Source organism: Pseudorca crassidens, chromosome 11 (assembly GCF_039906515.1).
Source record: "Pseudorca crassidens isolate mPseCra1 chromosome 11, mPseCra1.hap1, whole genome shotgun sequence".
Classification (NCBI taxonomy): domain Eukaryota; kingdom Metazoa; phylum Chordata; class Mammalia; order Artiodactyla; family Delphinidae; genus Pseudorca; species Pseudorca crassidens.
Window position 1 is genome coordinate 97,298,598 of NC_090306.1, and position 27,457 is coordinate 97,326,054.

The 27,457-nt window shown below is 53.7% G+C and overlaps 2 protein-coding genes, 1 long non-coding RNA gene and 1 other non-coding gene across 5 annotated transcripts in view; 1 reads left to right on the forward strand and 3 right to left on the reverse strand.

The window, feature by feature from the left end:
- LOC137202501 (uncharacterized) overlaps nucleotides 1-1,034 on the reverse strand; it is a 32,567-nt gene extending 31,533 nt beyond the window's left edge. The window contains exon 1 of the long non-coding RNA XR_010932636.1: nucleotides 755-1,034. This is a non-coding gene — a long non-coding RNA (uncharacterized lncRNA). The remainder of the gene's footprint in view (nucleotides 1-754) is intronic.
- Nucleotides 1,035-1,194: 160 nt separating this feature from the next.
- ATF4 (activating transcription factor 4) lies at nucleotides 1,195-3,265 on the forward strand. The gene is made up of 3 exons (XM_067698148.1): nucleotides 1,195-1,381; nucleotides 1,946-2,263; nucleotides 2,350-3,265. The coding sequence occupies exons 2-3, from the start codon at nucleotides 2,038-2,040 to the stop codon at nucleotides 3,177-3,179; spliced, it is 1,056 nt and encodes a 351-aa protein (XP_067554249.1). The 5' UTR covers nucleotides 1,195-1,381; nucleotides 1,946-2,037; the 3' UTR covers nucleotides 3,180-3,265.
- A 3,010-nt stretch (nucleotides 3,266-6,275) lies between these two features.
- Nucleotides 6,276-10,417, reverse strand: RPS19BP1 (ribosomal protein S19 binding protein 1). 2 transcript variants are annotated; one of them, XM_067698150.1, is made up of 4 exons: nucleotides 10,259-10,417; nucleotides 9,968-10,096; nucleotides 7,141-7,238; nucleotides 6,276-6,747 (listed from the first exon to the last, which is right to left on the reverse strand). In XM_067698150.1, the coding sequence occupies exons 1-4, from the start codon at nucleotides 10,308-10,310 to the stop codon at nucleotides 6,613-6,615; spliced, it is 414 nt and encodes a 137-aa protein (XP_067554251.1). In that variant the 5' UTR covers nucleotides 10,311-10,417; the 3' UTR covers nucleotides 6,276-6,612. The 2 variants fall into 2 exon arrangements, with proteins under 2 accessions (XP_067554251.1, XP_067554250.1); XM_067698149.1 differs by having other exon boundaries at nucleotides 6,276-6,810.
- On the reverse strand, nucleotides 8,826-8,956 carry LOC137203058 (small nucleolar RNA SNORA18). The gene has a single exon (XR_010932886.1). It is a non-coding gene; the product is annotated as a small nucleolar RNA SNORA18 (small nucleolar RNA).
- Nucleotides 10,418-27,457: the final 17,040 nt, after the last annotated feature.

Genomic DNA, 27,457 nt, shown 5'->3' on the forward strand with positions numbered 1-27,457 from the left:
AGAGCAAGTTGTTGGCCTGACCTGGACTGCGGCCTCCGAATACACAAACTCCGGCAATTGGGCATTAGGAGGACTTGCTGGGAAGCGGTTATGCCTGGGAGTTGTACAGCGTTGGGAGCTAACTGAAACTACCCTAGAGTGAGAGAGAGCAGCTGAATAAAATCTTTCTTCTTAGAGGAACTGAAACTACATGAACTGAAAGAAGTTCCCCTGTGATAGGCTGCATTCTTCAATAAAATAGCAAACATATTTTAGCTAAACGGATATGTAAAAATACGATAGACTATAGGATTACGCATTTCCCCGACTCGCCTTTGATGGTAGGTGCGCATAGATCGGGTGATCTCGACTGAGGTCATCAGCCTCCCCTTTCAACTACTGAAGGGCTTGCACGTCCTCAGTATTTTGCAAGTGTTTGTGTGTGAAAACGCACACGAAATGACATTTCCTTTTGCCTAGTTTCATCTTTGGGCCTGAACCTGGTCGCTACTTTGGAGCTTCACTGAGGACGGCAGAAAAGGACTGCAAGGGGCGGGGCCTAACGCCACTATTTGGGACGCACTGGGCCCGGGCTGCCCGGGGCAATCCTGACCGGCTGCGGGTGGGCAGGGCTGAGGAAGCCACTGCAAAGCGCCGTCACAGAGAAAACCGGAGATACCGCAGAACCAGACGGAGGGAACCGTCGGCCGCTCCGCCCCTTCCCGCGCAGATCAGCGGCCTGAGCCAATAGAAACTCGAGATATATATGACTCACCATGTCTGACCAATCATCTTGATGCGCGCTCTCCTCCAGCATATCGCGCGAGAACTAGGAGACCTCGTACTTCACAGTAAAAACCTTTCTTGGGATGAAAGACTTCTCTCTCCGCCCTTCGGACTAACGCCGGAAATGAGTGTGGCGAATCCCTCCGCGCTCCCCGGCGGCGGACGGGAGTGACCCTTTCATCTTAAAATCCTTGTAAAGTAGTGCGTCTTTTTCTTGAGGCCGTAAATAAAAACAATTCATTCTCTCTTCACAGCTACGCCCTAGACTTAAAAGTCGGAGATTGGAAACGATAGGGCCGTCGAATAGATGGCAATGCGTGGGTGGGAGGCGCGAGTCACGTGACCGCGGCGGAAGGATATGGTCTGTGATGCGTCCTCACAGGGAGCAGAGTTTATAAAGGCCCCGAGCTCGTCGTCTCGCCGCCATTTTTTCTCCTTCTGTCTGTATATGTGATTTCTCCGTGCGAGTGCGTGCCTTCTTTTCTCCGCTCCCGTAGCGTCCGCGGGCCACCATGGCGTATTAGAGGCAGCAGTGCCTGCGGCAGCATTGGCTTTTGCAGCGGCGGCAGCAGCACCAGGCTCTGCAGCGGCACCCCCCAGCGGCTTAAGCCATGGCGTAAGTACTGGGCCTGCGCTGCTCTGGCCGTGCACCCCTGGGTCGGTGAGGGGTTTCTGCCTGCTTGGGAGCGGCCGGCGGCTGGGCGGCTTCGCGGAGGCGGGAGTGGTTTTACGAGCGCTCATAACGCGTGGCCCCTGCTTGGGTGTCCCCAAAACTCCGGCGCCCTTGGGTCGGGAGCCCCCGGCAGCCCCGGCCCCCCGAATCCGCCGGCTTCCACCTGGTGCCCCGCGAAACGTGGCAGCGGCCAAGATGGCGGCGTGGTAGGGCGGCGGCGGCGGCCGCCGCGTGAGTCACGGGGGGCGTGGGCGGGGCCGGGCGTCCAGAGGCGGATTTGGACGTGCGGGTGGGGCGGCTTCCTGTTCTGGCCGGTGGGGAACGGCCGGGCGTCCATTTTGTGCAGCCTGAGGGACGCGGCGGTGACGCGATGGCCCTGGGGCCACGTGGTACCGATTCTCAACACCGAATGGAGTTCTATTTTGGCCATCTTGCCTCATGGATGAAAAGATGAAATTCTCAGGCCAGCTGATCTTTAATGGGACTTGGTTTCTGATTTGTCTTCAGGCTTTTCAAGGCATTCAGCAGCAGCGTTGCTGTAACCGACAAAGACACCTTCGAGTTAAGCACATTCCTCGATTCCACCAAAACCTCGCGACATGGCCGAGAAGAGCTTCCTGAGCAGCGAGGTGTTGGTGGTGGACTTCATGTCCCCCTTCGACCAGTCGGGTTTGGGGGCTGAAGAGAGCCTGGGTCTCCTAGATGACTACCTGGAGGTGGCCAAGCACTTCAAACCTCATGGGTTCTCTGGCGACAAGGCTAAGGCGGGCTTCTCCGAATGGCTGGCTATGGATGGGTTGGTCAGTGCCTCAGATAACGGCAAGGGTGAGTGGGCTGCTTTTATCTGCTGGTGGGATCTGGTGCTAGTCCTGTACATTTGACTCATTGGTTCCAACTTTCTTTTTTTGCAGAGGATGCGTTCTCTGGGACAGATTGGATGGTGGAGAAAATGGATCTGAAGGAGTTTGATTTTAATGCTCTGTTGGGTATAGATGATCTGGAAACCATGCCAGATGAGCTTTTGGCCTCGTTGGATGACACGTGTGATCTCTTTGACCCCCTACTCCAGGAGGCTACTAAGGAGCCCCCCCAGCTTGTGAACCCAATAGGCCATCTTCCAGAAAGTTTGCCAACAACTGACCAGGGTGCCCCTTTCACTTTCTTGCAGCCTCTTCCCCTCTCCCCAGGGGCCCTGTTCTCCACTCCAGATCATTCTTTTACTTTAGAGCTGTGCAGTGAAGTGACGTCTGAAGAAGATGGGAAGCCAGACTCCACTGCTTACCTTATGCTGGTCCCTCCATGCGTAAAGGAAGAGGATGCCCCCTCAGATAATGATAGTGGCATCTGTATGAGCCCTGACTCCTATCTGGGCTCTCCCCAGCATAGCCCCCCTACCTCCAGGGGTTCTCCAAATAGAAGCCTGCTATCTCCAGGTGCCCCTGGTGGCTCTGCCCGCCCCAAGCCCTATGACCCTCCTGGAGAGAAGATGACAGCAGCGAAAGTAAAGGGTGAGAAACTAGATAAGAAACTGAAGAAAATGGAGCAGAACAAGACAGCAGCCACTAGGTACCGCCAGAAGAAGAGGGCAGAGCAGGAGGCCCTCACTGGTGAATGTAAAGAGCTAGAAAAGAAGAATGAGGCTCTGAAAGAGAAGGCAGATTCCTTGGCCAAGGAGATCCAGTATCTGAAAGATTTAATAGAAGAGGTCCGCAAGGCACGGGGGAAGAAGAGGACCCCCTAGCTGTAGGGTAGTCAGGAGGGTGTGTGTTTGTACATAGGCTAGTGCTGAAGCTGTGTGTTTTAATAAATTATTTTGTAGTGACAGTATTTTTGCAGACTGCTGCGTCTGGTTTCTTGCCTCTGGTAAAGAGCCCAGTCAATCCGCAGAAGCACCAGTTTGCTTTGGGGTTGGCTATCGGGACTTGGAATTGAAGCCCAGAGTGAGATTCTTTTTTTTCTGACACTGTTGGGCTGTATGTCAGGGTCACTGATGACCAGTTGGACCCCTGAGACGGAGTTGGGCTAGATAACCCCCTAGTAGGTGGCTGGGTGATTTCCCCAGAACCAAAAACTGTCTGACTCGATGTTAAGCACCCTTGGGTGCGAGTGAGGCTGGGGAATTTTATGAAAGAGCAGGGTGGCAGAGAAGTGGAGCCTGGGCTCCCCGTTCCCGCGTGATTGTTGCTTTGTGCCAACAGTAAGTACCCAGATAAGGCCCCACAGTCTGAGCTGGGCACAAGGGGATTCGGTTTCACCGATAAACTGCTGCAGTTCTTAGAGGCCTTTCCAGAAGGGTCTATTCAGGGAAAGATGGCTTCTCGGTTCTTGCTGGAACAAATGGAAGAGCAGGGCCGAAAGGCTGGCTGCTTCCCTGGCTGGCACCTTCGGCGAGCTGGAAGGTCTGCCATCCCTGATGTCGGGATGAAAGGGCCCTGCAGTCCTGGCTGGTAACTTATTTTATTGCAAGATAAGGGAGATGTCATCTTCTGTTGAGTACAAGAGTGAGCCCAGCCGGCGCAGGTTTCTTCTCTCCTTGGGTCCTTTAGGGCCTGCTGAGGGAGGACCATTTTTCCATTGTGAAAGTGTAGAAGAGTGGTTGGGATGAGGGTGATGCAGATGGGGCACCAGGCACACAGGTCCTACGGTAGAGGGCGGTTGGAGGAGTTGTAGAGCCTATTTGAACCCAGGGTTATCGGGCGTTTGCCTGTTTTGCCTCCTGTGGTGGGGCTGATATTCCCCTCACCTGCTTCCTGATGCCTAACAGAGGGTAATGTGGGAGAAGTAATGGTGGTGGCCCAGATGGGAATGCTTCCCCAAGGCACCAAGGGAGGTGTCACATGTGGACCTTGGACCTGGTGATCGAGGTCTTAACTGCCCTGAGCTGGGCTTCGAAGGACAGGGAAAGTTGTGGACGTAGAATGGGGAGAGCACCCTGAGAAAAAGCCGCGGAGGAATGGGCAGATGGTCCCACCCACCTCTCTAGGAGGGCTCCCTGGCCCCAGCTGTGTTAGATGTCACCTGATGGGGATCAGCCCAGCTCCTGCAGGAACTTAAGCCTCATACACACACCCTGGCGAAGGTCCCACGTGGCAGTCCTGCCCTCCTGGGTCTCTAGGCAAATGTGTCAGCTCCTCCAAACCACCAGTGATAGAGCCGCTCCATCAGGGAAGGCCTCTTCCTCCCAGCCCTCAATGTGGCACCACAGTGTCCTCTTACTTGGTTCCTGTCCCTTTCCCAAAAGATTGTCAGTCACCCGGTCCGCGGCTCATGGTCAGCACCCCCATGTGTGGCTCTTGCACCGGCACCCCTCCCCGGTGGCACATCCTCCTCCTTCCATCGCCAGCACCCGCCTCCCCAGGGTCCCCACCCGCTGCCTTCTCACCACCTGCAACGGAGCCGTCCACGGTGACTGTTAACAGCAGATTGTGGGGCCCCACCCCGACCCATAGGACCAGTGTCTTGGGTGAACGCTAACGTCAGTCATGCCTTGGGGTCACGGACACACACCCACTGGTGCTACTCGGCACAAACATTAAGACTTACTGGAAACTCACAAGCAGAGAAGCGCAGGACCCCTGCTCTCACCCTCCCGCAGAGGCAGGCCCCTCATTCTACACCTGGGGAGGGGGCAGGAACCTGTTCGTGATGACATAACAGCAGGTGCATGCACGTTAGAAAGGGGCCCTGGTCAGCCGGTTCTTCAGAGAACTGGTGAGAGAAAGCAAGAAGCTGAGGCTGCTGCTTGCTAAGCTGCTTAACAGAGGAAGGGAATGAGCCTCCAAGGACACCGGAGTGTCTCTCCTCACAGGGGTCAGTGAAGCTCAGCAGGCAGGAGGAGAGCTTGGGAAAACACCCCCTCTCCCTTGGAACAAGCCATCTGAGGACGGTGGCGCAATACCGTTTGGAGTCACGACACCTCTTCTGCCCACCTTGACTTCCTGGATGGCTGGTCTGCTTCCTACTCTCGGAGGCCACCTGCACTGCAGACAAGACAGGCGCCAACTCTGCCTCAGGCAATTCTGTGGTCCCCTCCTGTCCCCACTTGGCATGGAAAGCTGGATAGCAACCAGGAACAGCCCTGCCGGGGTCTGGCTGTGTGAGGGGTAAAACTTCCCCTTCTCTTGCACAGAAGAACCCACGGCAGGGTCCCTTCAGAAGTCCCCTACCAGACAACACGTGTCCCAGGGAGCCTTTAGGCGTGCGGGGGGTGGCACTAGGCGAGCCAGACGGAGCAGCCTGGAGGCCTCCAGGGCCCCCTCCCCAGAAGGGACCCCTGGGCTTCTAGGACTTGTCATCAGTGCCACACTGAAGACCCAGCTGGGCAGCACCACCCGCTCACTCGGGCATCTGCTCAACAGCACCTGCCCTGCGCTGCCCCCACCGGACGCGGCCCGGCCTCCACCTTCCCCTGGTGGTGCAGCTCTGGGCCCAGCACCACCCTTCTGCTCGGCAGACCTGCGTGTAAAACCCTATTTCTTGAGCTCACCTCCTGAGTCGCCCCACTAGTCCCCACCTCCTGTGACAGAGGTCAGAGAAACAAGAAGTGGCCTTTCATCCCGCCCCCCCCAAAAAAAACACACAAGGGCACAAGCCCTGGGCACTGGGCTGAGGCAGCCATGCTCCCGCCCTCAGCTTCCTCAAGAGCTGCCTTCTCAGCTGGGGCTGCCACCCCAGGGAGAGGAGGCCTGCGGGGTCTGCGGATGGGTGAACTGCTCTCTGGTGGTACCTGCGCCGGGGCTGGGCTGCAGGACTTCTGACCTGGAGCCCTAAGAACCAGCCGGGAGGTGGGGGAGGGAGGGAAGGCTCCTCGGTGCCAGAGGAGGCGGGAGACACCCTGTTAGAGCAGCACACACAGCCCCGGGCCACGTTTATTAGAACCCGAAAGCCCACCCAGCGGCCCTCGTCCTATCAGAGGTGTGGTCCCCAAGGGCCCAGTGACAGGCCTCTCCACAGCAAACAGCCCCGAGGCCCTCCCTGGGCCAAAGCAGACAAAACAGTCCAATGTGTTCCTTTCCAGCAGGCAGATAGTACCTCCCGAGCCTGCAGATGTCAGTTCGGGTCTGAGCGAAGGTCCTCCCCTGGGCTTCCAGCTCGCCAGCTCCGTGCCAGCCTCCACTCCACGGCTTTCCTGAGCCAGGCTGAGAGGTCCGAGGCGGCTGTGCCCTCCCGGGAGCCTAACTGCCGAAGTACTCCTGCTGGAACTTCTGGAAGTCTTCCTCGGTGAACACGGTGCCCTCGGCCTTCTTCTTCTTCTTAGTCTTGCCCACAGGCCGGTCACAGGCCTTGCGGCCCCGGTCCTGGCGCACAATCTTGGGGGGTGTGAGAGTCAGGAGCCCTGGGTGGGGACTCCCAGCCACTTGCAGCCACACAACCTGGTGCAGCCGACCAAGTGTCACCCTCTCACCTGGCCCTCACACCGTCCCGGGAGGCAGGGCATGTGGTTTCCATTTACAGAGGAGCCAGCGGAGGCCCACAGGGGTCCCAGGGGAGCAAGGCCAGGCCCGGCCTCCCACCTTCCCCACACTGCTCTCGGCCCTCCAGGGGGAGGCCCCTCACAGCACAGCGGGGTGTCCAGCTCTTAGGAGCCTGGAGGGGGCTCCACCCTCCAGCCTATGCTCAGGGCTGAGACTCCCACAGATCCCAGGAACAGCCTCAGTTCTCACCCCCCAGGTTCCTTCCCACAGCCCATCCCCCTGACGAACCTGCTGGGTGACGGATTCGGCCACTGTGCTTCTTGCACTAGTCATAAACCTCAGGTTTACTCCAAGGTAACCTCGACGCTCTCGCTTCTGGAACTCAGCTGTGGATGGCAGGCAGGGTGGCATCATTTCAGATTCACTCCCTGGAAGCCTTCTGGGTCCCCTCCTGACATCTCCCCACCCCACTCCCACCTCCCATGGCCCTACCAAAAGCCCTGTCGTCCCTTCCCCAGGCTGCTGCAACAGCCTGGGCTCTTCTGTCAAAACCACACCCCACACAGGTCCTGCTCAAAGTCCCCCTTGGTTCCACCTGCTCAAGTGATTTACTCCACAAAGGTGGCCTGGGCACTTACTGTGTGTGTGTCAGCCACTGTTCTAGGTGCAAGAGCACAGAGCAGGAAACAGAACAGACAAAAAGTCCTGCCCTCATGGAACTTCCATTCCGTGGGAAGAGAGATGGTACACAAGGTAAACGGTATTTCAGAGGGTGATCATTTTATGGAGAAAAAGAGAATAGTAAACAGAAATGAGAGATGCTGGGGGGAGGGTTGCAATTCCAAACAGGAGGCTCTGAGAAGGCCTCACTGAAATGAATTCTGAGCAAAGACTGGAGGGAGAGAGTGTGACACTGTGGGAGAAGAGCATTCTGGGTAGAGGGAACAGCCAGTGCAAAGGCTCTGAAGCAGAAGTGTGACTAATGTGCTTGAAGAACAGAAAGTGGTTGGACAGAGAGGGGAGAAGCCGAGGAGACGAAGCTGGAAGGAGCAGATCATGTGGGGCCTGAGCAGGCACTGACAGACTCAGGCTCTCACCCCGGTGGGTGCAGGGCAGAGGAGAGACAGGTCTGACTCAGGATTTTACGGGATCACTTCGGCTGCTATGGTGAGAACAAGATTACTGGGGGAGGGGGCAGTGGAAGGGAGACCAGTTAGGAGGCTTCTGCAATAATCCAGGCAAGAGATGGTGTGTAGCTCAGACCAAGGTGGAGCCACAGAGGTGTTCTTTAGGTTGGCCACTGAGGGTTGAGAGAATCCTCTCAGTCCTCAGTCATGTGCCATGACAGGGTGGTGGGGCGGGGGCTGGGATGGAGGCGTGACCTCCCTCGGGCCCCTTGTGTGCCTGTTCCACACCAGCACCACTGTGGCTCAACCCAGGCTCACTTTCCTGCCTCCACACTTTTGCTCATGCTGTATTTCCTCAGAATTCATAGTTCTTTCTTTTTTTTTTTTAAAGGGTTTTTTTTTATTATGTGTAACACAGACAGTTATTTAAGTCAATAAATTTTTAAGGAATTCCACACGTTCGATTCTTTCCACTGCCAATCCCCTTAGTTCCTCCAAACTCATAAATCTTCAAGATAAAATAGCCCTTTCAAAAAGAAGTTATCATGAGTCAGCCCACAATTCTTTTAGTTAGGCTTCTTTGATCTCCAATGAAATATGGACACACTTCAAAATTCCCCACCTGTAATCTTTGGGATCCAATTTCCTCAAGTGATTTACTTTAGGACCATGTTTAGGGTCAGGAGATGGATCTGCCTGGTTCTGAATTTGACATCCTCTAAAAATGTATTAGGTTCAAATCATATTCACTCCTAAGCCATCACACCTTAGAACAGTACAGATCATTGGGATATGCCAATACCTAAGATAAAAAGTTCGTTAGGTTTTTCATAGTTTACTTGGCAGCTCTGTCTTGTAGTTCTTTCCCACAGATCTAACAGGTAGTTCTATGAGTAAAGGAAACCACACAGTTAATCTATGAGGCGTTTCCAACGATGTAGGTTTACAGAAAAAGCCCCATCGGGATAGACCTCAACCATAGTTCTTTTAACAAACAACTTGAACACCTTTTATGCACGAGGCCCTGGGGATTCAAAGACACTAGGAGCTCACCAAGTCCTGCCACAGGTGAAAAACACCCTACATTCCTGCCCACTCCAGCTCCTCAAGTCTGCAGGTCTCGTTAAGTGGCGCCACATCCCCCAAGACATTCCGTACTCGCTGACTCCCTCTGCCTCCATCCTCACAGCCAATTCACCACTGACGCCATCAATGCCCCCTCCTCACCGCATCTTCCACCTGCACAATTCTCTTATCTCCGCACCATCACCACCGCCCAGGCCATAGCATCTTGAAGCAGTAGGTGGGATCAGGGCTCTGGAGACAATCTGCCTGGTTTCTACCTGTACTATCTGGGCAGGGGCCTGTTTCTGCTTCTGTAAAATGGAGGTAATGATAGTGCCGACCTCACAGGGTTGCTGGGAGCAATTACATGAGCAAACATTTGTACGAGGCTTATAACAGCACCTGGCACACGGAGTATTAATTTTATTTAATGCTCCATCTCTGACCCTCGTTCCCTGTATGTCACTTTGACCAGGCTTCTTTTTTTTCAAGATTTCAAAGGCAATAAACTTCTGACTCCGCATATGCCATTCTCTCTAGAATACTCTTCCCCCGGTTCACTCGTATACTTCCATCGGGTCTGGGCTTAACTGTTGCTTCCTCAGAGAAGTCCGATTTGGCCTTTCATTCTAAGTCCCTCTCAGAGCACCACAGTCTTAATGCATAGACCCTATCACAGCAACCATACGCTGATTTTGAAACTCTTCGATGCTTCTCTCCCTACTAGGGCTGTATACCTTGAAGGGCGGGACAATGTGATTCGTTCACCTCCGTGTTCCCAGGGTCCCGCCCCACGCCCGTCGCACAGCAGGTATTCTAGAAACTCCTGGGTAACATTTCAAGCCCTCACTCTAGCGCCCCCTCCTCCCCGGCACCGCCCCCCGACCCCGGGAGCAGCGCGTCCAGCCCCTTCCCGAGCTCACCCAGCGCCGATTTGGGCACATTTCCCTTGGCCGAGTTCCGCAGTTTCTGGGCCTGGGCCGCCTTTGCCTTCCGCGTCCGCTTCATCGGAGCCTCGCTCATCTTGGTTTGGCCTGGCGCGTCCCTGGGGGCTGTAGGGGAAGAGAGGAACCGACTCGGTTCGGAGGGCGCTCAGGGTTCCCATCCCACCGAGGCTAAGCCCGGTCTGGATCGTTCGCACCCTCGGGGCTCCTGCCCCCAGCCCCTGCCGCCTTCCCGCCCAGGCTGGACGTCTCTGGGAAGAAGCTCCTCACCCTCAGGCACCCCCAAAAGCTCCAAACCTCGCCGCAGCAAGGAAACCGACATAGCGGTGCTTAGCTCCGCCCACACGCCTCAACTACTTCCGCCTTGGCCGCCCTTATCGTTTCGGTGGAAACGCGAGCTAGAACAAAAGGTTCCGCAGTGGGCGGGCGGAAGTGCCCACCTTCCTTAGGACGCAGGCGTTAGGTTTACCACTGGGCGGGATCTGGAGGCGGGGCCAACGCGCCGAAGGACGCATTTGTCGTCCAATCGCAACCCCACTGACCCTTTGGGAGCCAGGCCCCGCCTTCTCCCGGAAGCCGTCCACCGCTAGCCCAGCCTGGTGGGTCAGTCCTATCGCGTCAGGCGTCTCCGTAGTGGGCGAGGCCGCGCTCGGGACGGAGTGTTAGTATTCTCAATTTTTACGAAAAAGGGGAATGTATTTTTGGAAGTATTATACTTCAACCAGAGCAACATATCGCACAGATCTAGTTCGGCATGAGAATCCAGCTATCTTCCATTAGAGACATTTGCAAAAATGCAAAACAATATCAGTGTTTTCCCACTATTTTGTTTTGTTTTCATTAAAATATGTCACTTATGTTAATGTGTGGGCTTGTTATTGTTTTAAATGAATTAATAAGTTTTTTAAAATTTTGTTTTAGTTTCTAACATGGTAGCTCTTGTTAGTTACACATACAAAAGCTCTTTGGGATCCTGAATTTTTTTAAGAGTAAAGAGTTCTTAGACAAAATAGTTTGAGAACTTCTGGCTTAGAAATTAGTACTCTTCTTGCTGTGGGGAGGAAACCTGTCTTGATCACTGCTCCATCTGCAGCTCCTAGCCCAGTACTTGGCATGCAAAAGGCACTCAATAAATCAGTGATGAATGAGGGGGAACCCCTGAATTCACCGTACAAACATGTTCTGAGATCCTTTTGTATACATGACACTGTAGCGTGTAGGACATGGAGGTGACTCAGTTGGTCCTTTGTGAATGAACCTCACTAACCTCCATCAGCTAGTCCAGGAGGGAAAAACCTAAACAGATGTTAATAATAACAAACATTGTGTCAAGGTGCTGTCTTAAGTGTTTTACATTTGTTAACTCACTTATACCACCACTGCCCTCCCCTCCTCTGGAGCAGGAACAACTGCTTCCCCCATTTTACAAATGAGGAAAGGGGCACAGAGAGGCCAAGGAACCTGTCCAGGTCACAAGGTGGTGTCAGAGCTGGGAATCAAGACAGACAGCCTGGCCTGAGCAGTTATGCACTGCTCCCCAGTGCCACCCACCCAGGAGAGCATTGCAGGGGCGCTGGGTGGGAGTCAGGAGGACTCTGGAGGAGAAGAGGAGCCGGCCATGTGGGAGGGGAGTATCTCAGGCAGGAGGATCCTGTAGTGAGGGCATGTCCCTTGGGACAGGAGTGACCCCAGAGGAGCAAGGAGGGCTGCATGGTTTCATTGGCATCAGGCTCCACGGATTTGCCCTGAGGGTTGTGGGTCCCCTGGAGCTCAGTGATGCTGTCAGACAGGCTCTTTTTCTCCTGCTTCTGAAATAGCCAGATTGTTTTTTAATTTCTTTTATTATCTTCATTTATTGTTTTATTTTAATTTTTGTTGTTGTTGTTGTTGCACCGAGTCCTAGCTGTGGCAGGAGGGCTCCTTAGTTGTGGCATGCGAACTCTTAGTTGTGGTATGCATGTGGGATCTAGTTCCCTGAGCAGGGATCAAACCTGGGCCCCCTGCACGAGGAGCATGGAGTCTTAACCACTGCCCACAAGGGAAGTCCCACTCATTTATTGTTTAGTGACTGTTTCCTCACCCATTCTCCACTGTAAACTCTACAAAGGCAGGGATCTTTCTTTGTTCACCAGCGCCTGGAACAGAGCCTGGCATACAGTAAGGGCTCCATAAATGCACGAATCAGATAGATGAAGGCAGAGATGTCCAGGTGGGATGAGTGATTCCGCCCCTCAGGAGGGCAAAGGACCAAACTCCACCGTACCTCTTTCTCCTCCCGACCTGGGGTGGTCAGAACATGGTCCCCAGGGTGGAGGGACATTTTGTGTTCCAATGTCCCAGCGAAGCAGTAGATTCCTGCAGCGTCTCTGCCAGACTCTGGAGGGGCCGAGCGGCCACTCTGGCCACTAGGTGGCGCCGCAGGACAGCTTTCTCGCGCGGCGCGGCACCGCGATCTGGTCCGCCGCCGTCCAGGCTGGGGTGTCCGAGAGTGGGGTCTGGACGCCCCTCGACGTCAGCTGGCTCTTTGCGACCAGCCCTGCGTGGCCCTGGCTTCCGGCTGTCCCTGCCCCGCGGCCTTCCAAGACTGAATGGGGAAGCTGAGGCAGAACCACCAGGCTGGGCTGCCCAGCGGGGAAATGAGGCTTTCTTCCGGAAAGGTGTGCACATGACAGCTGGGCACTCACTCGCTCAATCTGTTAATAGATAGTGCCTCAGTTTGTTCATCTGTTAAATGGGACTTAGCTCCGTAATAAAGTGGGTGTGAGGAGCAAGTAAGTTAATACGGGTAAAGCTCTTATTACCCGAATAGGGACCGGGTGGGTCAGTGATGTTACAGACGGGTCCACCCCACTCAGCAAGAAAGAGGTGCCCGCATATGGGCACCTAAAAAGTACCAGGCCTGTCTTGGACCCCTGATGGGACAGGCTCTGAAAGGGCAGCTCCCTCCTGCTCTGTCCCTGTCCCTGTGGGTGGTGGAGGGCGGGAGTCGTGAGGTCTCACAGGTGGGTTCCTGTCCTGGTTGCCTGGCTTCAGGGTGCTTTCCTGCCCTCAGCCTCATCTACACGTGGAAACGCTGGGCCCTGGCCCTTCTCTGGATGCCCCTCGGTGCCTGCTCAGCCCAGGCCCTGGGCCACACAGAAGGAGCATCACAGTGAGGTGGCCACTTCCCTAGCCTCTGTCGCCCACGTGCCCCATCCCCGTCTCCTTCCTGGCCTTTCTGGAACCAACTTAACCTCACTAGGCCTTGGTGGGGGGATCCCCAAGGCTCAGAGGGAGGTAGGGTCTTCTGCAGGGTCACAGGGTATTTCAAGAGCAGAGGGAAAACTAGAACCCAGGTCTCTGAGTCCTGAGCAATAGCGTGGGTGAGCGTGTGTGTGAGACCTTTTTGAATTCTGTGTTGGGGGGGACACCTGGGATCTTGTAATTTGCTTTTGCCTCCCCATCTTTCTGTGTGTCTCTGTCTCCTTATCTCTGACTCTTTCCTTCTCTTATGCAGTCACCACCCCCCTTCCCCCAAGTTCCTGGCCTTTCTCCACCTTCAAATTGAAAACCCAAATGGAATTTCCAATTGCCTCTTCTGACTGGTGATCGCCTGGCCCTCTCCCTTCTCTCTGCTGCCTGGCCCTGCGTTACTTCCAAGGCCCCTCTCCCTCCCTCCCTCTCACTTCCTACTCCTGCCATCAGTGGCTTTGAAGTGTGTTCACAAGAGCTCTCAAGAGAAAATCCATTTCTGTGCTGTCTGGTTCTAAATGGGCGAGGAATGGCCTCCTTTCGGCCTCTGGTTTCATCACATCCCTCTCAGGGTCTCTGGAGCTTTCTTTTCTGAGAGGTGATGCTCCTGCCTCAGGTCTCATTTCCTCCTGACCAGGCTGTCACCAGGCAATCACTCCTGCTCAGTCCCCCCGGGTGGGGGAGGGCACCGTGGGCAGAGGGAAGGGTTGGGAGATGGGCAGGGCTGGGGGAACCCCCAGGGGGCTGGGACTGATGCAGATGCTCTGGGCTTCCTGGCCTGGGCTCACACAGCTGTGTACCCCAAAGCAGGCCACCTTCTTTCTCCAGACCTGTTTCCTCCTCTGTGAATTGGGCTTTGAGAAATATTGTCCAGCCCTCCTCCCACGGCTGAGGGTGGTGGGGACCCAGAGCTCCTGGCTCCGGGGTCCTGAGGTCTGGAGGGAGCACGCGTTCTGGAGCCAGGCTGTGTAGGTTCCGATTCTGGCTTTTTCATTCACTCGCTGTGTGACTTTGGGCAAGTCACATAACCTCTCTGTGCCTTGGATTCCTCATCTGTATGTTGATTATAACGGTCCCTACCTTGCAGGGTGGCTGTGAGGACTGAGTACAAAGTATATACTTGGAACAGCACGTTGGGCACAGAGTAAGCACGACATGTTTGAAAATAAAGGATTGCCATGTGGGCCAGCAGTGTGCCCGTGGGACCCGTGTCCACGTTTGTGAGTGTGACCTGCACATGTATGTAGCTGCTGGACCTCCATGCTTTTGTGATCAGCACAAGGGGAGAGTAATGCTCCAGAGCCTGGAGTGAGCGGGTCTGTGTTCAAATGCAGCCTTTGCCACCTACCAGCTGTGTGACCCGGGGAAGGGCTCTTGTGGGCGCTGGTGGTGTCTCCCTCAGGGGTGTGTGGAGGGGGAGGGTGCAGTGGGAGTTTGCATGGCATGTTCTCATCACCAGGCCCGGCACTTAATCTTCTATTCACTCAATAAACATCTGCTGAGCCCATACTAGGAGCCAGGCCATGTGCAGGGAAGTGGATTTTAGGTGAACAAGGGATCTGGGTCCTGTGCTGCTCACACACTCGTGTTACATTCTCAGCAGGTGTGAGCCTTTTCTGCCTCTTGAGGGCCTGTGTTTGGGACCCCAGGGTTTGTGGAGTTTAGGATGGTGCGCATAGACACTCCCCAGGGACAGCAGCCTGTCTGGGGGTGTCCAGGCAGAGGCAGAGTAGCTTCTGTTCAACGATTTGAAAAGACAAAATTGCTGGCATGACTGATTTTAAGAACTTAGTAAAGACACAGGAAGAAGCTGCTAGAAATTCTCCACGGAGGTCTGGGGTCAGATAGTGGCTCTGGGTGGGGGGTCAAGGGTGGAATATTTTGAAGGGCTCAACGCTGACCAGCCAAAGGCACAGCTCTGCCACGAAGCTGCTGTGTGACCGTGGCACATCCCTTGGGCCTCAGTTCCCCCTGGGGTGCGATGGGAGGAGTCCCCCAGCCCTGCCAGGCCCCCAGGGCCACTGAGAGGTTGTGAGATTACAGGGAGAGGAAGGGTGAGCCTGGAAGAGTTAGGGGAGGACTTGAGGGGCCCTCAGCCAGCCAGCACCCCTGCCTCCAGCCAGCTCTTGCTCTGAGACCTCACCACCACGGAGGGGGTCCTTGGGCAGAGCAGACCTTGGGGACTTGTCCTCGCTGTGAGATCCTGAATAAGTCCCTTCTCTGCTCGGGGCCTCAGGGTCCCCATCTGGGCAGTGGGGACAGACGCCAGGAGTATAGCGGTTGTGAAAATGTCAGAATAGGGCTCTGGGTGGAGCAGAGGGTGAGTAGTCGGAGGGGGGGGTTCTGGCTCCCCAGGGACTGGGAAGGATTCGGTCCCTTCCAGCCTCAGCTTTTAAATTCTAATTACATCTCCATTAAAATGCAAATTTCCAACAAACACCCGGAATGGAGGCCCTGTTGTCATGGCAACTGGAGTCTGAGGTTGGGGAGAGGGGAGCTGGTCTCCATCTCCTGAACCTTCCTGACCAAGCTGGGGCCTGGCTGGGAACCCCACTCCTCCCCCTCTCAGAACTCTGAGCATTTCGTCCACAGTTTTGGGGTCTCCTGCCCTGAGGCTCGGTCTTTAGGGGAAGCTGGGTAACATTGCTGAAGTCATTTCCCTTCTTGGCCTCAGTAGCTCCATTTGCGAACTGGGGATATAGGCCTCTCTCGCAGGGTCATCCTGGGGATTCAGTGATTTAACGTGTAGGACATCAGGGGAGGGGGCGTCTGCCCTCCAGATGCAGTTCCAGGGTACTTGATGAAGCCATGGCCTGGACCCCTCCCCGTGAAGAATAAGGTGTCTCTTGCACTGGAGTTCTAGCCTCTGCTCCATCCCTTAACCAAGAGCCAAAAGAGTGAGAGTGACCTTCAAGTCCTGTGTACGCTCAGTTCTTCAGGTTGGAGCTTCCCTTACACTAATACTGTAACCATTTGACTCTCTCTTTTTTTTAACATCTTTATTGGAGTGTAATTGCTTTACAATGGTGTGTTAGTTTCTGCTTTATAACAAAGTGAATCAGCTATACATATACATATATCCCCATATCTCCTCCCTCTTGCATCCCCCTCCCTCCCTCCCTATCCCATCCCTCTAGGTGGTCACAAAGCACCAGCTGATCTCCCTGTGCCATGCGGCTGCTTCCCACTAGCTATCTGTTTCACGTTTGGTAGTGTATATATGTCCCTGCCACTCTCTCACTTCATCCCAGCTTACCCTTCCCCCTCCCCGTGTCCTCTATGTCTGCATCTTTATTCCTGTCCTGCCCAGAACATTTTTTTCCAGTTTTTTTAAGATTCCATACATATGTGTTAGCATACAGTATTTGTTTTTATCTTTCTGACTTACTTCACTCTGTAGGACAGACTCTAGGTCCATCCACCTTGCTACAAATAACTGAATTTCGTTCCTTTTTATGGCTGAGTAATATTCCATTGTGTATGTGTGCCACATCTTCCTTATCCATTCATCTGTCGACAGACACTTAGGTTGCTTCCATGTCCTTAGCCATTTGACTTTATGCTGTTCTTTCCTTGCAAGGGGGACATGGGTGCCTAAAAAGTGGTGGGGGGATCTCTCTATCCCCAGTGGATCTGAAAACAAGGGAGGATAAACAGAAAGAGCTTTGGGAAGGGAAAAGAGCGCTGGCCAAAGAAGCAGGAAGGGATGCCTATATGGAGGGAGAAGTTGTTTCTCTTTTTGCCTCTGTTGCTAGGAAGCTCCAGTTGGATAGCATTATTACTGTGCTGTAGTAATAAAGGTAACCAATTACATTATTGTATTACATTACTGTATTATTCAACTGTAATGTGTCCATTTCAACTTTCTAATATATCTAGCTCATTCCTGTTCCCTAAATGATTTCTAATCTTTTATTTCACTTTCTAAGAAACCCTCTTTAGAAATAGCTGAGAGTATAAATGATAAATTAACAATTATGACAGCGAGAGAAAGAATGAGCATGGGCTGTTCTGTGCAAACCTTTCAGCTCCTGAACTTCTGGGTGATTGTGGCCTTATGCTAAGTGCTGGGAGGGGAAGACAGGGGTGGGGAGTAACGGCTGTAAAATACGACTGATGATTGATTTTGAGTTCTTGATGCTAAAGTGGTAAGATTGCATCCCTGCAAGGACAAGGGTGGGGCTCTAGGGGCTGGTCTTGGAGGGGCCAGATACTGAACAAGACAGGGGCTCAGTTCTCAGAAGTGGCCAGAGAATGTGCATTAACTCTCTTACCAGTCATGACTGGACAGTGCTGGTGTTTACATCAGCTCCCCTACCTCTACCGCTGCTTCCTTTGCAATTAGGTAGGGTAGGAAATTAGTTCTGGCTGATGGAGTGTTGGTGGAGGGGATGATGCCACTCTGGGCCTGGCCAGGCTCTTGCAAGCATCCCTTGCAAGCTTCAGCTCATGCTTCTTGCTACCATGACCTTGGTACATTATACTGTGGATGGCAGAGGATGGTCCAGTTGAACTGTGACACAGATAAGCAATAAACTCTTTTTTTTTTTTAATAAATTTATTTACTTATTTATGGCTGCGTTGGGTCTTCATTGCTGCATGTGGGCTTTCTCTAGTTGCGGTGAGCAGGGGCTACTCTTCATTGCGGTGTGGAGGCTTCTCACTGCGGTGGCTTCTCTTGTTGCGGAGCATGGGTTCTAGGCGCGCGGGCTTCAGTAGTTGTGGAGCGTGGGCTCGGAGTTGTGGCGCACGGGCTTAGCTGCTGCTTGGCATGTGGGATCTTCCCGGACCAGGGCTCGACCCCGTGTCGCCTACATTGGCAGGCGGATTCTTAACCACTGCACCACCAGGGAAGCCCAAGCAATAAACTTTTGTTGTTATAGTTTTTATAGCTCTGAGATTTCAGGATCGATTTGTTACCACAGCACAGCCAGTCACATCCTGACTAATACACCTCCCAGTTTCCCTCCTGGCAGTCCCCAGGAGCCTCCAGGAGGTCAGGCTGGGGGTCTGGAATGACCAGTGTCATGTGAGGTTTATGAACAGAGGCAGAACGAGGAGGCTTTGTCATGGCTTCAGGGTCCCATGTCTGCTCGGTGGTGAAAACCCTGGTCCCCTGCAGGCGCAGGCTTCAAGGATGCAGAGGACGAAGAAGCCTGGAGCTGGAGCTTCAGGCCTGGGGGTGTACTGAGACTTTGGCCAGGCCTCTGGGGCTTCCTCAACCACAGAGGAGGAGGCCCCAGCGTCCTGAGATGCTCAGAGGGGGCACTTAGAGAGGAACAAGGGTCAGAGGCTGGGACTCTCATCGCACTCCTGTGCGTCCTTGCTCTCAGCCCAGGAGAGGCAGCCCTCTTTGATCCTCTTTGCCAACCCGTGAAAAGAGAAGGTGTGAAACGTCTGACTCTCTTCACCCCACACAGGTGGAGCTGAGGGTGCAGGGGGCAGGGGCTGGGCGGGTGGTGGGGACGTCCCTGGACCCCAGAGCCCCTAATTGGGTGTGTCCTGAGAGGATGCCTCCCAGTCAGGAGCCTGGCATCAGGAGTCAGATGTGGCCAGAGGGGAATCGCAGGATCTCCCAGAAGGAAGCAGAGTTGTTAGAGATTTGCACCAATAACTCCACCAAGGACCCGCAAGAGGGGCCAGTTCACTCCATCCCAACCCAGCTGGTCCAACCCAGCCAACAGTCCCAGAGGGTCTGCTTTTGCCCGCTGGGCTTTGGAGACACAGAGAAGGAATGCTCTGCCCCCACCACTGTCAAGGAGCCTGGGGAAGACGGGTGACAGTGCCCCTTGGCTGTGTGATTAGGGCTGGCAGGCCTGAGGAAGAGGGGCTGGGAGTGAGGGGAGCATCTGTTAGAGGCCTTCTTCTCTGAGGGCAGGACTGGCTACCTATTTGTGGATCCCAGTGCAAAAGAAAAGTGCGGGGACCCTTGTTCGAAAATAATTGAGATGGGGGAACTTCCCTGGTGGTCCAGTGGTTAAGACTCCACGCTCCCAATGCAGGGGGCCCAGGCTCGATCCCTGGTCAGGGAACTAGATTCCACGTGCTGCAACTAAGGGTTCGCATGCAGCAACTAAAAGATCCCACACACCGCAACGAAGATCCCGCGTACCACAGTTAAAGACCCGGCACAACCCAATAACTAACTAAATAAATATTAAAAAAATAATAACTATTAAAAAATAATTGAGATGGTGAGCTGAGAGCAGAGCATTAAACTAAGTATGAGGCCCTTCCGGGGGCGGGGGGAGGGGAGCCCCGTGGGACTGTGCCTGTCACACCCCAGTGATGTTGCCCTGCCCGAGGGTGAGGGCCCACGGGTTGCCTGGAAGGGTTTTTCTAAGACGCTCTCACCCCACCCTCCCAGCACAGGAACCAGACAGCCTGGTTCAGGTCCTGTGTGAGACCAGGGGCCAGAGACCCACCCTGCCTGTGCCTCGGTTTCCTCATCTGCAAAATGAAAAGAATGACACCCATCTTCTAGGGCTGTGAGGACTCAGGAGTGCTAGCACGTAAAGCCTCGAGCCAGCGTGGGGCAGTAATGGATCCACAGCTGGATCACCCTGGGATCTTCAAATTACCGTGGCCTGCCCCCCAACACCCCACTCCCCGCACCCCTCCCTGCTGTTCCCTCCACAGCACTTACCAAGGTCTAACCACCAGATATTTTCCTTCCACTTTTTTTTTTTTGCGATACGCGGGCCTCTCACTGCTGTGGCCTCTCCCGTTGCGGCGCACAGGCTCTGGACGCGCAGGCTCAGTAGCCATGGCTCACGGGCGCAGCCGCTCCGCGGCATGTGGGATCTTCCCGGACCGGGGCACGAACCCGTGTCCCCTGCATTGGCAGGCGGACTCTCAACCACTGCGCCACCAGGGAAGCCCTACTTCCACTTCTTATTCTTGTTGGTTGTCTGTCTTCTCAATCATGATGTGAGGGCCACAGAGCTTCTATACACCCTTTTTTCCCCTGAGTCTTTTGATTGAAGCCTTTAGTCCATTTACATTTAAATTAATTATGAAATGTAACAGGAGCGCACTTACTGCCATTTTGTTAATTACGTCTGGTTGTTCTTGTTGTTCTTCTCTGTTCCTTTCTTCTCTTCTCTCTTCCCTTGTGATTTGATGACTTTCTTTACTGTTACGTTTGTCTTCCTTTCTCTATTTTTTGTGTCTGCTATTGATTTGTGGTTACCATGAGGTTTTATGTAACAACCTATGTGTATGGCAGTCTCTTGGAAGTGGATGGCCGCTTAAGTTTGAGTGTGTTCTAAAAGCGCTACATTTTTACTCCCCCTCCCACATTTTATGTTTTTGACGTCATATTTTACATCTTTTTGTTCTGTGTATCCCTTAACTCATTATTGTAGAATAGACGGTTTCACTGGTTTTGTCTTTTAACCTTCTTACTAGCTGTATAGGTGGTTGTTCTACTGCCTTTATTATATGTTTGTCTTTACTGTGAGATTTTCTCTTTCATAATATTTGTATTTCTAGTTATGGCCTTTTCTTTTCTTTTTAGAGGAATCCCTTTAACATTTCTTGTAAGGTTGGCTTAGTGGTGATGAACTCCTTTAGCTTTTGCTTGTCTGGGGAACAGTTTATATCTCGTTCTTGCCTGTAGCCGCAGACCCTCAAGTGGTGCCTGGCAGATGTTTGTTGAATGAATGAATGAATGTCAAGCCATTTGTTAGGTAAAAAATATTACTGAGCACTTACTATGTGCCGGAAACTGTTTCCTCATTCAGTATGAGCGAGGTTTGAGGCAGGAAGCGTGACAGGGGAGCAGAGAGACGCTAGAGCCTGGTGTGATGGGTGGGGTACAGATGGTACCCACAGACTCAAAGACAGGGAGATGGGTGGGAAGGCTTGGTTGGGAGGAGGAAGCATTCATTAGTTGTGTGGCTGTAACCTGTCACGGGGAGCTCACTCCTTATTAGGCAGCCTGTTCCCTGGCAGGATGGCTCTCAGACTTGGAGAAGCTGCAGTAAAGTCAGCCCCTGGTGCCTACACTGTCTGCCAGCGTCTGTGCTTGAGGTCCTGTCTCTTGAATTGCCTGGACGGGAGGCAAAGCCCAGCCTGAGGACAGCGCAACTTGCAGCCTCAGTCTAGGAGGGAGTCCTGGGTGACAGCCCCCCAGGCCCCCCCACTGGGGCCCTGGCTTGGTGGACAGGGGCAGGAGATGTCCCCAGAGGGTCCTGGCAGCTCCACTCAACTCCTCTCCTGAGAAACAGGTAAAAGGAGGCTGGTGAGTCCACCAGCCCGTGGCTGAGCCGTCCCAGGCTGTATGGCTTCTACATGAGCTCAGACCTCTCTCTAGGGCCCCAGACTCATGTCTCCATGGCCTCCTGGGCGTGTCCTCTGCTCTTGCATGTTGCATAAACCTCTCAGCCTCAACTTGTCCCAACTGGAGTTTGCTTTCCTCCCCCAAACCTGCTTCTCCTCTCCTCTGTCTCACGTCAGCCAGAAACTGGGGTGCCACTCTCCCCTTGTCCTTTACCCCCCATGAGAGGAGTCACCCGTCCTGTCCATTCAACTTTCTAAATCACCTCAGACTCTCCTGTCTCTCCACCTCCAGGACTACGCCCCAGCCCAGGTCATCAGCCCCTCTGGACAGCCTCTCATCTGCCCCCAGGCCTGTCCCCCTTCAGATGCTTCCTAGTGGCAGGAGTTGCTGGGCACCTTTTGCCTGTCCAGCTGGTGGCTCATGTGGCCCTTAGGGCTGCTGTTGCCCCATCTGCTGGCCCCTGGGTTGGCAACACACCCCCTCCCCACCATACAAACCTTTGTGCCTGGGGCCCCATGGCTTTGGTTTCTACACAAATGGCTCCTAAGACCCCTCGGTCCTTGGGGTGGGGCGCTAGGCTGTGTCCCCGCCCCAGGTCTGGTCCCAGAATTGTCCCCTCTTCTGCTTCTGCTCTCACTTGTTCTCTGCCAGATGACCTCCTTCTGTGTCCTCCCAGGTCTCATCACTGGCTCCCATCCCTTCCCCACCCTCCCTGATGCTCCCAGGTGGAGGGAGCAGAGCATGGTGGTTAAGGGCATGACTCTGGGACCAGCTGCCTGGGTTCAAATCTTAGCTCCACCATCTATGGGCTGTGTGACCTTAGGCAAATTACTTAAACTCTCTGTGCTTTAGTTTCCTCATCATAAATTGTGCTTAACCATAATGTCAACCCTGTAAGTTGTTGTGAGGATTAAATGAACACATTCTAAGTGCCTTAGGAACGTAGCTATCATGTTTTTGGTGCCTATCCATTTACAGAGTGCTTTCCCAGTTAACCTCTGGTCCTCCCAGTTAATCTGTGACACAGATGTCTGACCTATTTGACAAATGAGGAAATTGAGGTTCCCACCTACTCAGTGCAATGGAGAGCCTGGAACTTGGTCAGACCTGGTGTGAGTTTAAGTTAGGTCATTTCCTGTGTGTCTTTGAGAGATGCCCTGCCCCTTCTAAGCCTGTTTCCTGATCTTTAAAGTCAGGATTATAAACCCTACTCTGCAGGATTCTAAGAACCCACTACTTCCCAGGTATGTGACCTTTAGCCAGGTTGCTCGCCTCTCAGTGCCTCAGTCTCCTCATCTGTAAAATGGGGGTGATAATACTAGCACCTACCTCATAGGACTGATGTGAAGGTTAAATGAGGTAATACGTGAAAGTGCTTAGAACAGTGCCTAGCTCACAGTAAAGACTGTATAAATGTCTGCCCTTATTATTATGTTGATGAAATTTGCAATAGGCACAAGATTTCCCAAATACTTCCAAGAGGTTCATCCCTGGAGTGTCAGCATCCTTGGATTAGACATCTCCTGGGATTCCTTGTCCGAGATGCGGCAGGTTGGGGTGGGGGTGGAGGTAGAGTTTATGGGCAGCGGCTTCGAGCCAGAAAGAAAACTGTTGAGTCCTGGTTGTGCCTCTTACCTACCTTATGGTCTTGGGCAAGTCATTTCCTCTCCTTGGAGCCTTGGTTTCCTCTTTTGCAAAACACAGATGGTAATATTGAGAGGTAAACGTTAAGTTGGATGCAGGGCCTGACAACAGAAGACCCTCAAGAAATGATTGCAGTGATTATGATGCCCCAGCACACGGAAGGGAGTCCACAACCAACTCCCTGCTCTGTGAGTGAGCACTGTGTCTTTTAAAATAGCGGGGGGGTCCCCAATACCCACTGCTTCCTCCACCAGCTGCTACCCTGCCCTCTGCCAGCACCTTGTTTGTCTCAAAGTCCAAGTCTGATGGAGGGATTCCCTTCAGGGAAAGTAGGGGGCACACACAGTCCCAGAGGAAAAGGGGACTACGGGCTCTCTTTCTCCCTTCCCTGAAACAGGAAAGGAAATCCTCCCTCCCTCTCGGAAACTATTGAGCACTTCCTCAGACTCCAGCTCAAAGCTCCTCAGAGACCCAAATGAATTAAAGATGTAATTAAATTAGGAATCGTTCATTATTTGAAGGCTGGGATTCTCTGGCAGGTGGGGTGGTGGAGGAGAGGGGGTGGGGCCATCTTTCTGCCAGGGCTGATAGATTCTCTCCTAAGGGATATGTATGGTCAAGCTGGGGCCCAGGGGCCTGGAAGAGAAAGCCAGCCCCCTCCCCACCTGCTCCATTCAGAAGGACATCCCTGTCGTCTCGGGCAGCTTCGGGATGCCCACTATCTCCCTGGACAACCGTGCACCAAGGCCCTTCCTCTCTCAGCCTCAGTTTTCTCATCTGCAAAATGAGACAAAGCAGGGAGGGAGGATTGTATTAAACTTCCCTTAAGGTTGCCTTATGCAGTAAGTTTCTGTCTAAGAACGTGGAGACCTCTCCCTTTGAACACCTGCACCACTCTCCTTGCTAGAAAAGTCAATTTGCACCCCTCCTCCCCAATCCTAGAATATTTAGTCAAGTGTTTCTTCAGTTCAGCTCACTCATCTAAATGGAAGGGAAACCCAGTAAGTGGGTATGACAGCCTCTATGCTGGCTGCTGGGGATACTGAGATGAGTGTGGTACTTCCTGCCCTGCAGAGCCCAGCAGAGGAGACAGAGAAACTAGGCCTAGAAGGAGAAAAGGGGGAAGGAAGGCACTTCAGGTGTGTGTGTGGAAACAGCATATGCAAAGGCCCTGGAGGCATGAGACAGCATAGGGAGGGGGCAGGTGTAATTAGAGCATTGCGGGGGGGGGGGGCAGGTGTGTGCCAGGGAACGGGGCTCCTGAGCCTGGCGTGTGATGGGGAAAGGGAGGGTTAGCATGCTTCTATGTTCCCAGAGGAAAACAAAAATTTTCGGAACTGTCAGGAATGTGATGGAGCTGTGAGGAGTACATGAACCAGCCACGTACCCTGGGAAACGGAAGTCACGGCTCTGTTTGCTCTGTGACAGTGTGAAAACGCACAATCTTTTCATCAAGATGGGTAATAAAAACACAGGAAAACTAGAAGCGTTTTGGTTCAAGTCTGCTGAGGACATTACTCTCAGGCTGCCCAGTTTCCGCCCTCCGGCCTGGATTCATTTGTGCGTGTCAACACTCGCCCAGATTTGCAGACATCTCACTCTGCCTTGGTTCCGCGACTCGTCAGCCATCTTTGCTGTGGTGTTCCTGGTCACTGTGGTTATTTGAAAATTATGTCAAAGGAGAAATCGCTCTCTCTCCCTGAAAACCTTTGGCCGAGGCCACCTCCTTCACAATCCCTGTCCTTTGTCTCCATCTCCCCCTTCCTTCCCACCACTATCTCATCCCTCAACCCTGCTGAACTGCTGGGAGAGGTTTGGGTGGGAATGGACCCTGTCCAGGCCTGGGAGAGGCCATGGAGAGGTTCAGCACCACGGACAGCGACACGGCCCGCGATCTGCAGGACGGGATTCTGCAAGCTTATGACCGGGGTGGTGGGCTAGCCATGCACGCGAACTCGGGAGGTCTGGGTGCAGGGAGCGGGCTTGGGGGCTGATGATGACAGAAGAGCTCCCTGTGGGTCCAGAGATGATTTCGCCAATGGAATCCTCTTTCTCCTTCTCTCCCAAGACCTTCAGTCACCACCCCCTACCATCAGCCCCAGTTCCATGTCTTCCGTGTTCTGCAGAATCTGGCTCGCGCTTTCTCTCCCTCCAAGCTCCACTCTCCCTTCTCCAGGCCCCAGCCTGCCTGCCCCTGGGCACTCAGTCCCACCACCTCAGGCCCTCACCTCTGTCTCCTGCGGGAGCTTCTGGCTTGGCAGTCACAGGAGGCTCTGGTGGGGCTCATCTACTTGTATGCTGTGTGACCTTGGACACGTGTCAACCCCTCCCACCTGACCTCCTGAAATCAGAAAGGGGCAGTTTGGACCATGTCATTCCTGAGCTTGGAGCCAAGCTCCATGGTCAGCTCCTGGCAGCCAATACACTGGTGGGGAGAGCTGTAGGCAAGGGCAGGACGTGTGCTGGTGGCTGCAGGAGGGCACAGGCAGGGCCCTGTGGGCTTGGGGGAGGGAGAGGCAGGGGCTCTGAGTGTGTGTGTGTGTGTGTGTGCGCGCGCGCGCGCGCGTGTGTGTGCCTGTGTGTGCCTGTGTGTGCTAGGGAGGGGAGGTGAGGGCGGGAGGAAGAATGCAGAGGAGCTGCTGGACCAGAACAGAAGAACCCCTTAGCCTGTATATTTAGCTCATCGAGATATATAAACAGAAGCCTGGAGCCAACCCAACGCTCCACCCCCCCCCCCCCCCCCCAGTGTGAGTCATCAGCGCTGCTGCAGCTAAAGTTAGGCTCCAATCACAGGCTCCCTCTCCCTCTTTCCCGTCTTCATCCTCCGTCCCCTTACTGCCTCCTTGTCTCCTTATTTTTCCTCCCCAACATTCCCCTCTCCTCTCCTATCTTTCTCCCTAAATCTCTCTCCTCCTGGATGTTCTAAACTCGCTCCCTCCCTGATCTGCCCGTTCCCTCACTCTCTCTCTCTCCCTCGATTTTTCCACCTTCCTCCTCTTTCTCGTCCTTCCCTTTCCCTCTGTCTCTCTAACACCTAACTATGCCTTTCTCCCTTCATGAGTGCCTTTGAGAAAGGGTATTTTTGCTCTGTGTTTGTGTTTGTGTGAACCTAATAACAGTAACGCTCAAGTGGCTGTGTGTACTTGAGAGGGAGTGTGAACGTATCTGTGCGAATCTGTGTCTTGCTGTGAGGGTGTATTTAATAAAAATTCTATCTGTTTGGGTGTATGTGTGAGGCTGTCTGTGGTGTTTGTGGTGTACACACAGGAGTGTGGGGATTGTGTGTCTCTGTGTGTTTCTTCTTCTCTGGGGGCGTGCAGCTCTATACCCCGGAAGTGAAAGTAGTGGAGAACCCCTCTCCAGTTTTACCCAGAGGCTTGGGGTGCGGGGGGATGTCAAGGTCCCCAAAGACTGGGAGCAGGGTGGCTGCAAGCCCCAGACTATCTAGAGAGTGGACCCAGGCTGGGCTTTTGAGCTCTGTTGCTTTCTGCTGTGTGACCTCGGCCAGTCTGTTGGCCTCTCTGGTCCTTGCTTCTGCATCTGCCAGAGGAACATGATGACCCTGCTCACCTTGAAAAGCTGGGGGTGGGGAGCAAGGGAATTCACGGATGTGGAGGTGGTGAGGTCATGCTGGTTACCAGAACACCTGAGGCCTCTCCAGCAGGTGTGCGCTTTTCTGCCTCAGTGGGTTAGCTCATACTGCTTCCCCAACTGTGTATATATAATTTGACATTCAAATAGAATTGGAGGCTGGATTCTGCGACCCCCCCGCCCCCCACTGGAAGTGTCCCCCCATCTTAATCTGCGGATGGCTACTCTCACCTTCAAGGTGCATCTTGAAAGCCACTCTCTGCAGGAAGCCTTCCAGATCTCCCCTGAGGATGTGCATCTGTGTCCTCCATTCCCCCGGGGACCCCTCAAACACCCTGACCATGGTCTGTGTCTCCGCCCTAGATGGAAGGATTCCTGGAAAGGTTTTATAAAGGGAATGTGTGTGCCCTAGGGATGGTGGAAGAGAATGGGAGATGAGAGATGGATGGAGGGGCTGAGATAAAGTGGGGCAGCTTGAGCCCCAGGCTCTGCTCACCCACAGGGAGAAGTAAGAGTCTGGGCCCTCAGCTGGGTAGGTGGGCCCAGGTGTCAGGGGCCATTTGCATCAGGGACCAGGGACCTGCTGAGAAAGCATCAGTCCTCTGGCCCTAGAGCGTGCGGAGACCGATGAGCAATGCCCCCTCCCAGCCTGGTCGCTATGCAGCAGCCAGGATGATCTTTTAGGATCTGAGTCTGATCATGTCCCTGACTACCTTGCT

What these genes read in the sequence shown, in the direction of transcription:
- ATF4 (XM_067698148.1), top strand. Translation starts at nt 2,038, where the DNA reads ATGGCCGAGAAGAGCTTCCTGAGCAGCGAGGTGTTGGTGGTGGACTTC. An exon ending in TGCCTCAGATAACGGCAAGG is followed by an intron (nt 2,264 to 2,349) that starts GTGAGTGGGCTG and finishes CTTTTTTTGCAG; the next exon opens with AGGATGCGTTCTCTGGGACA.
- RPS19BP1 (XM_067698149.1), bottom strand. Translation starts at nt 10,310, where the DNA reads ATGTCGGTTTCCTTGCTGCGGCGAGGTTTGGAGCTTTTGGGGGTGCCT. An exon ending in GCTTTTGGGGGTGCCTGAGG is followed by an intron (nt 10,097 to 10,258) that starts GTGAGGAGCTTC and finishes CTTCCCCTACAG; the next exon opens with CCCCCAGGGACGCGCCAGGC. An exon ending in TGTGCCCAAATCGGCGCTGG is followed by an intron (nt 7,239 to 9,967) that starts GTGAGCTCGGGA and finishes TGCCATCCACAG; the next exon opens with CTGAGTTCCAGAAGCGAGAG.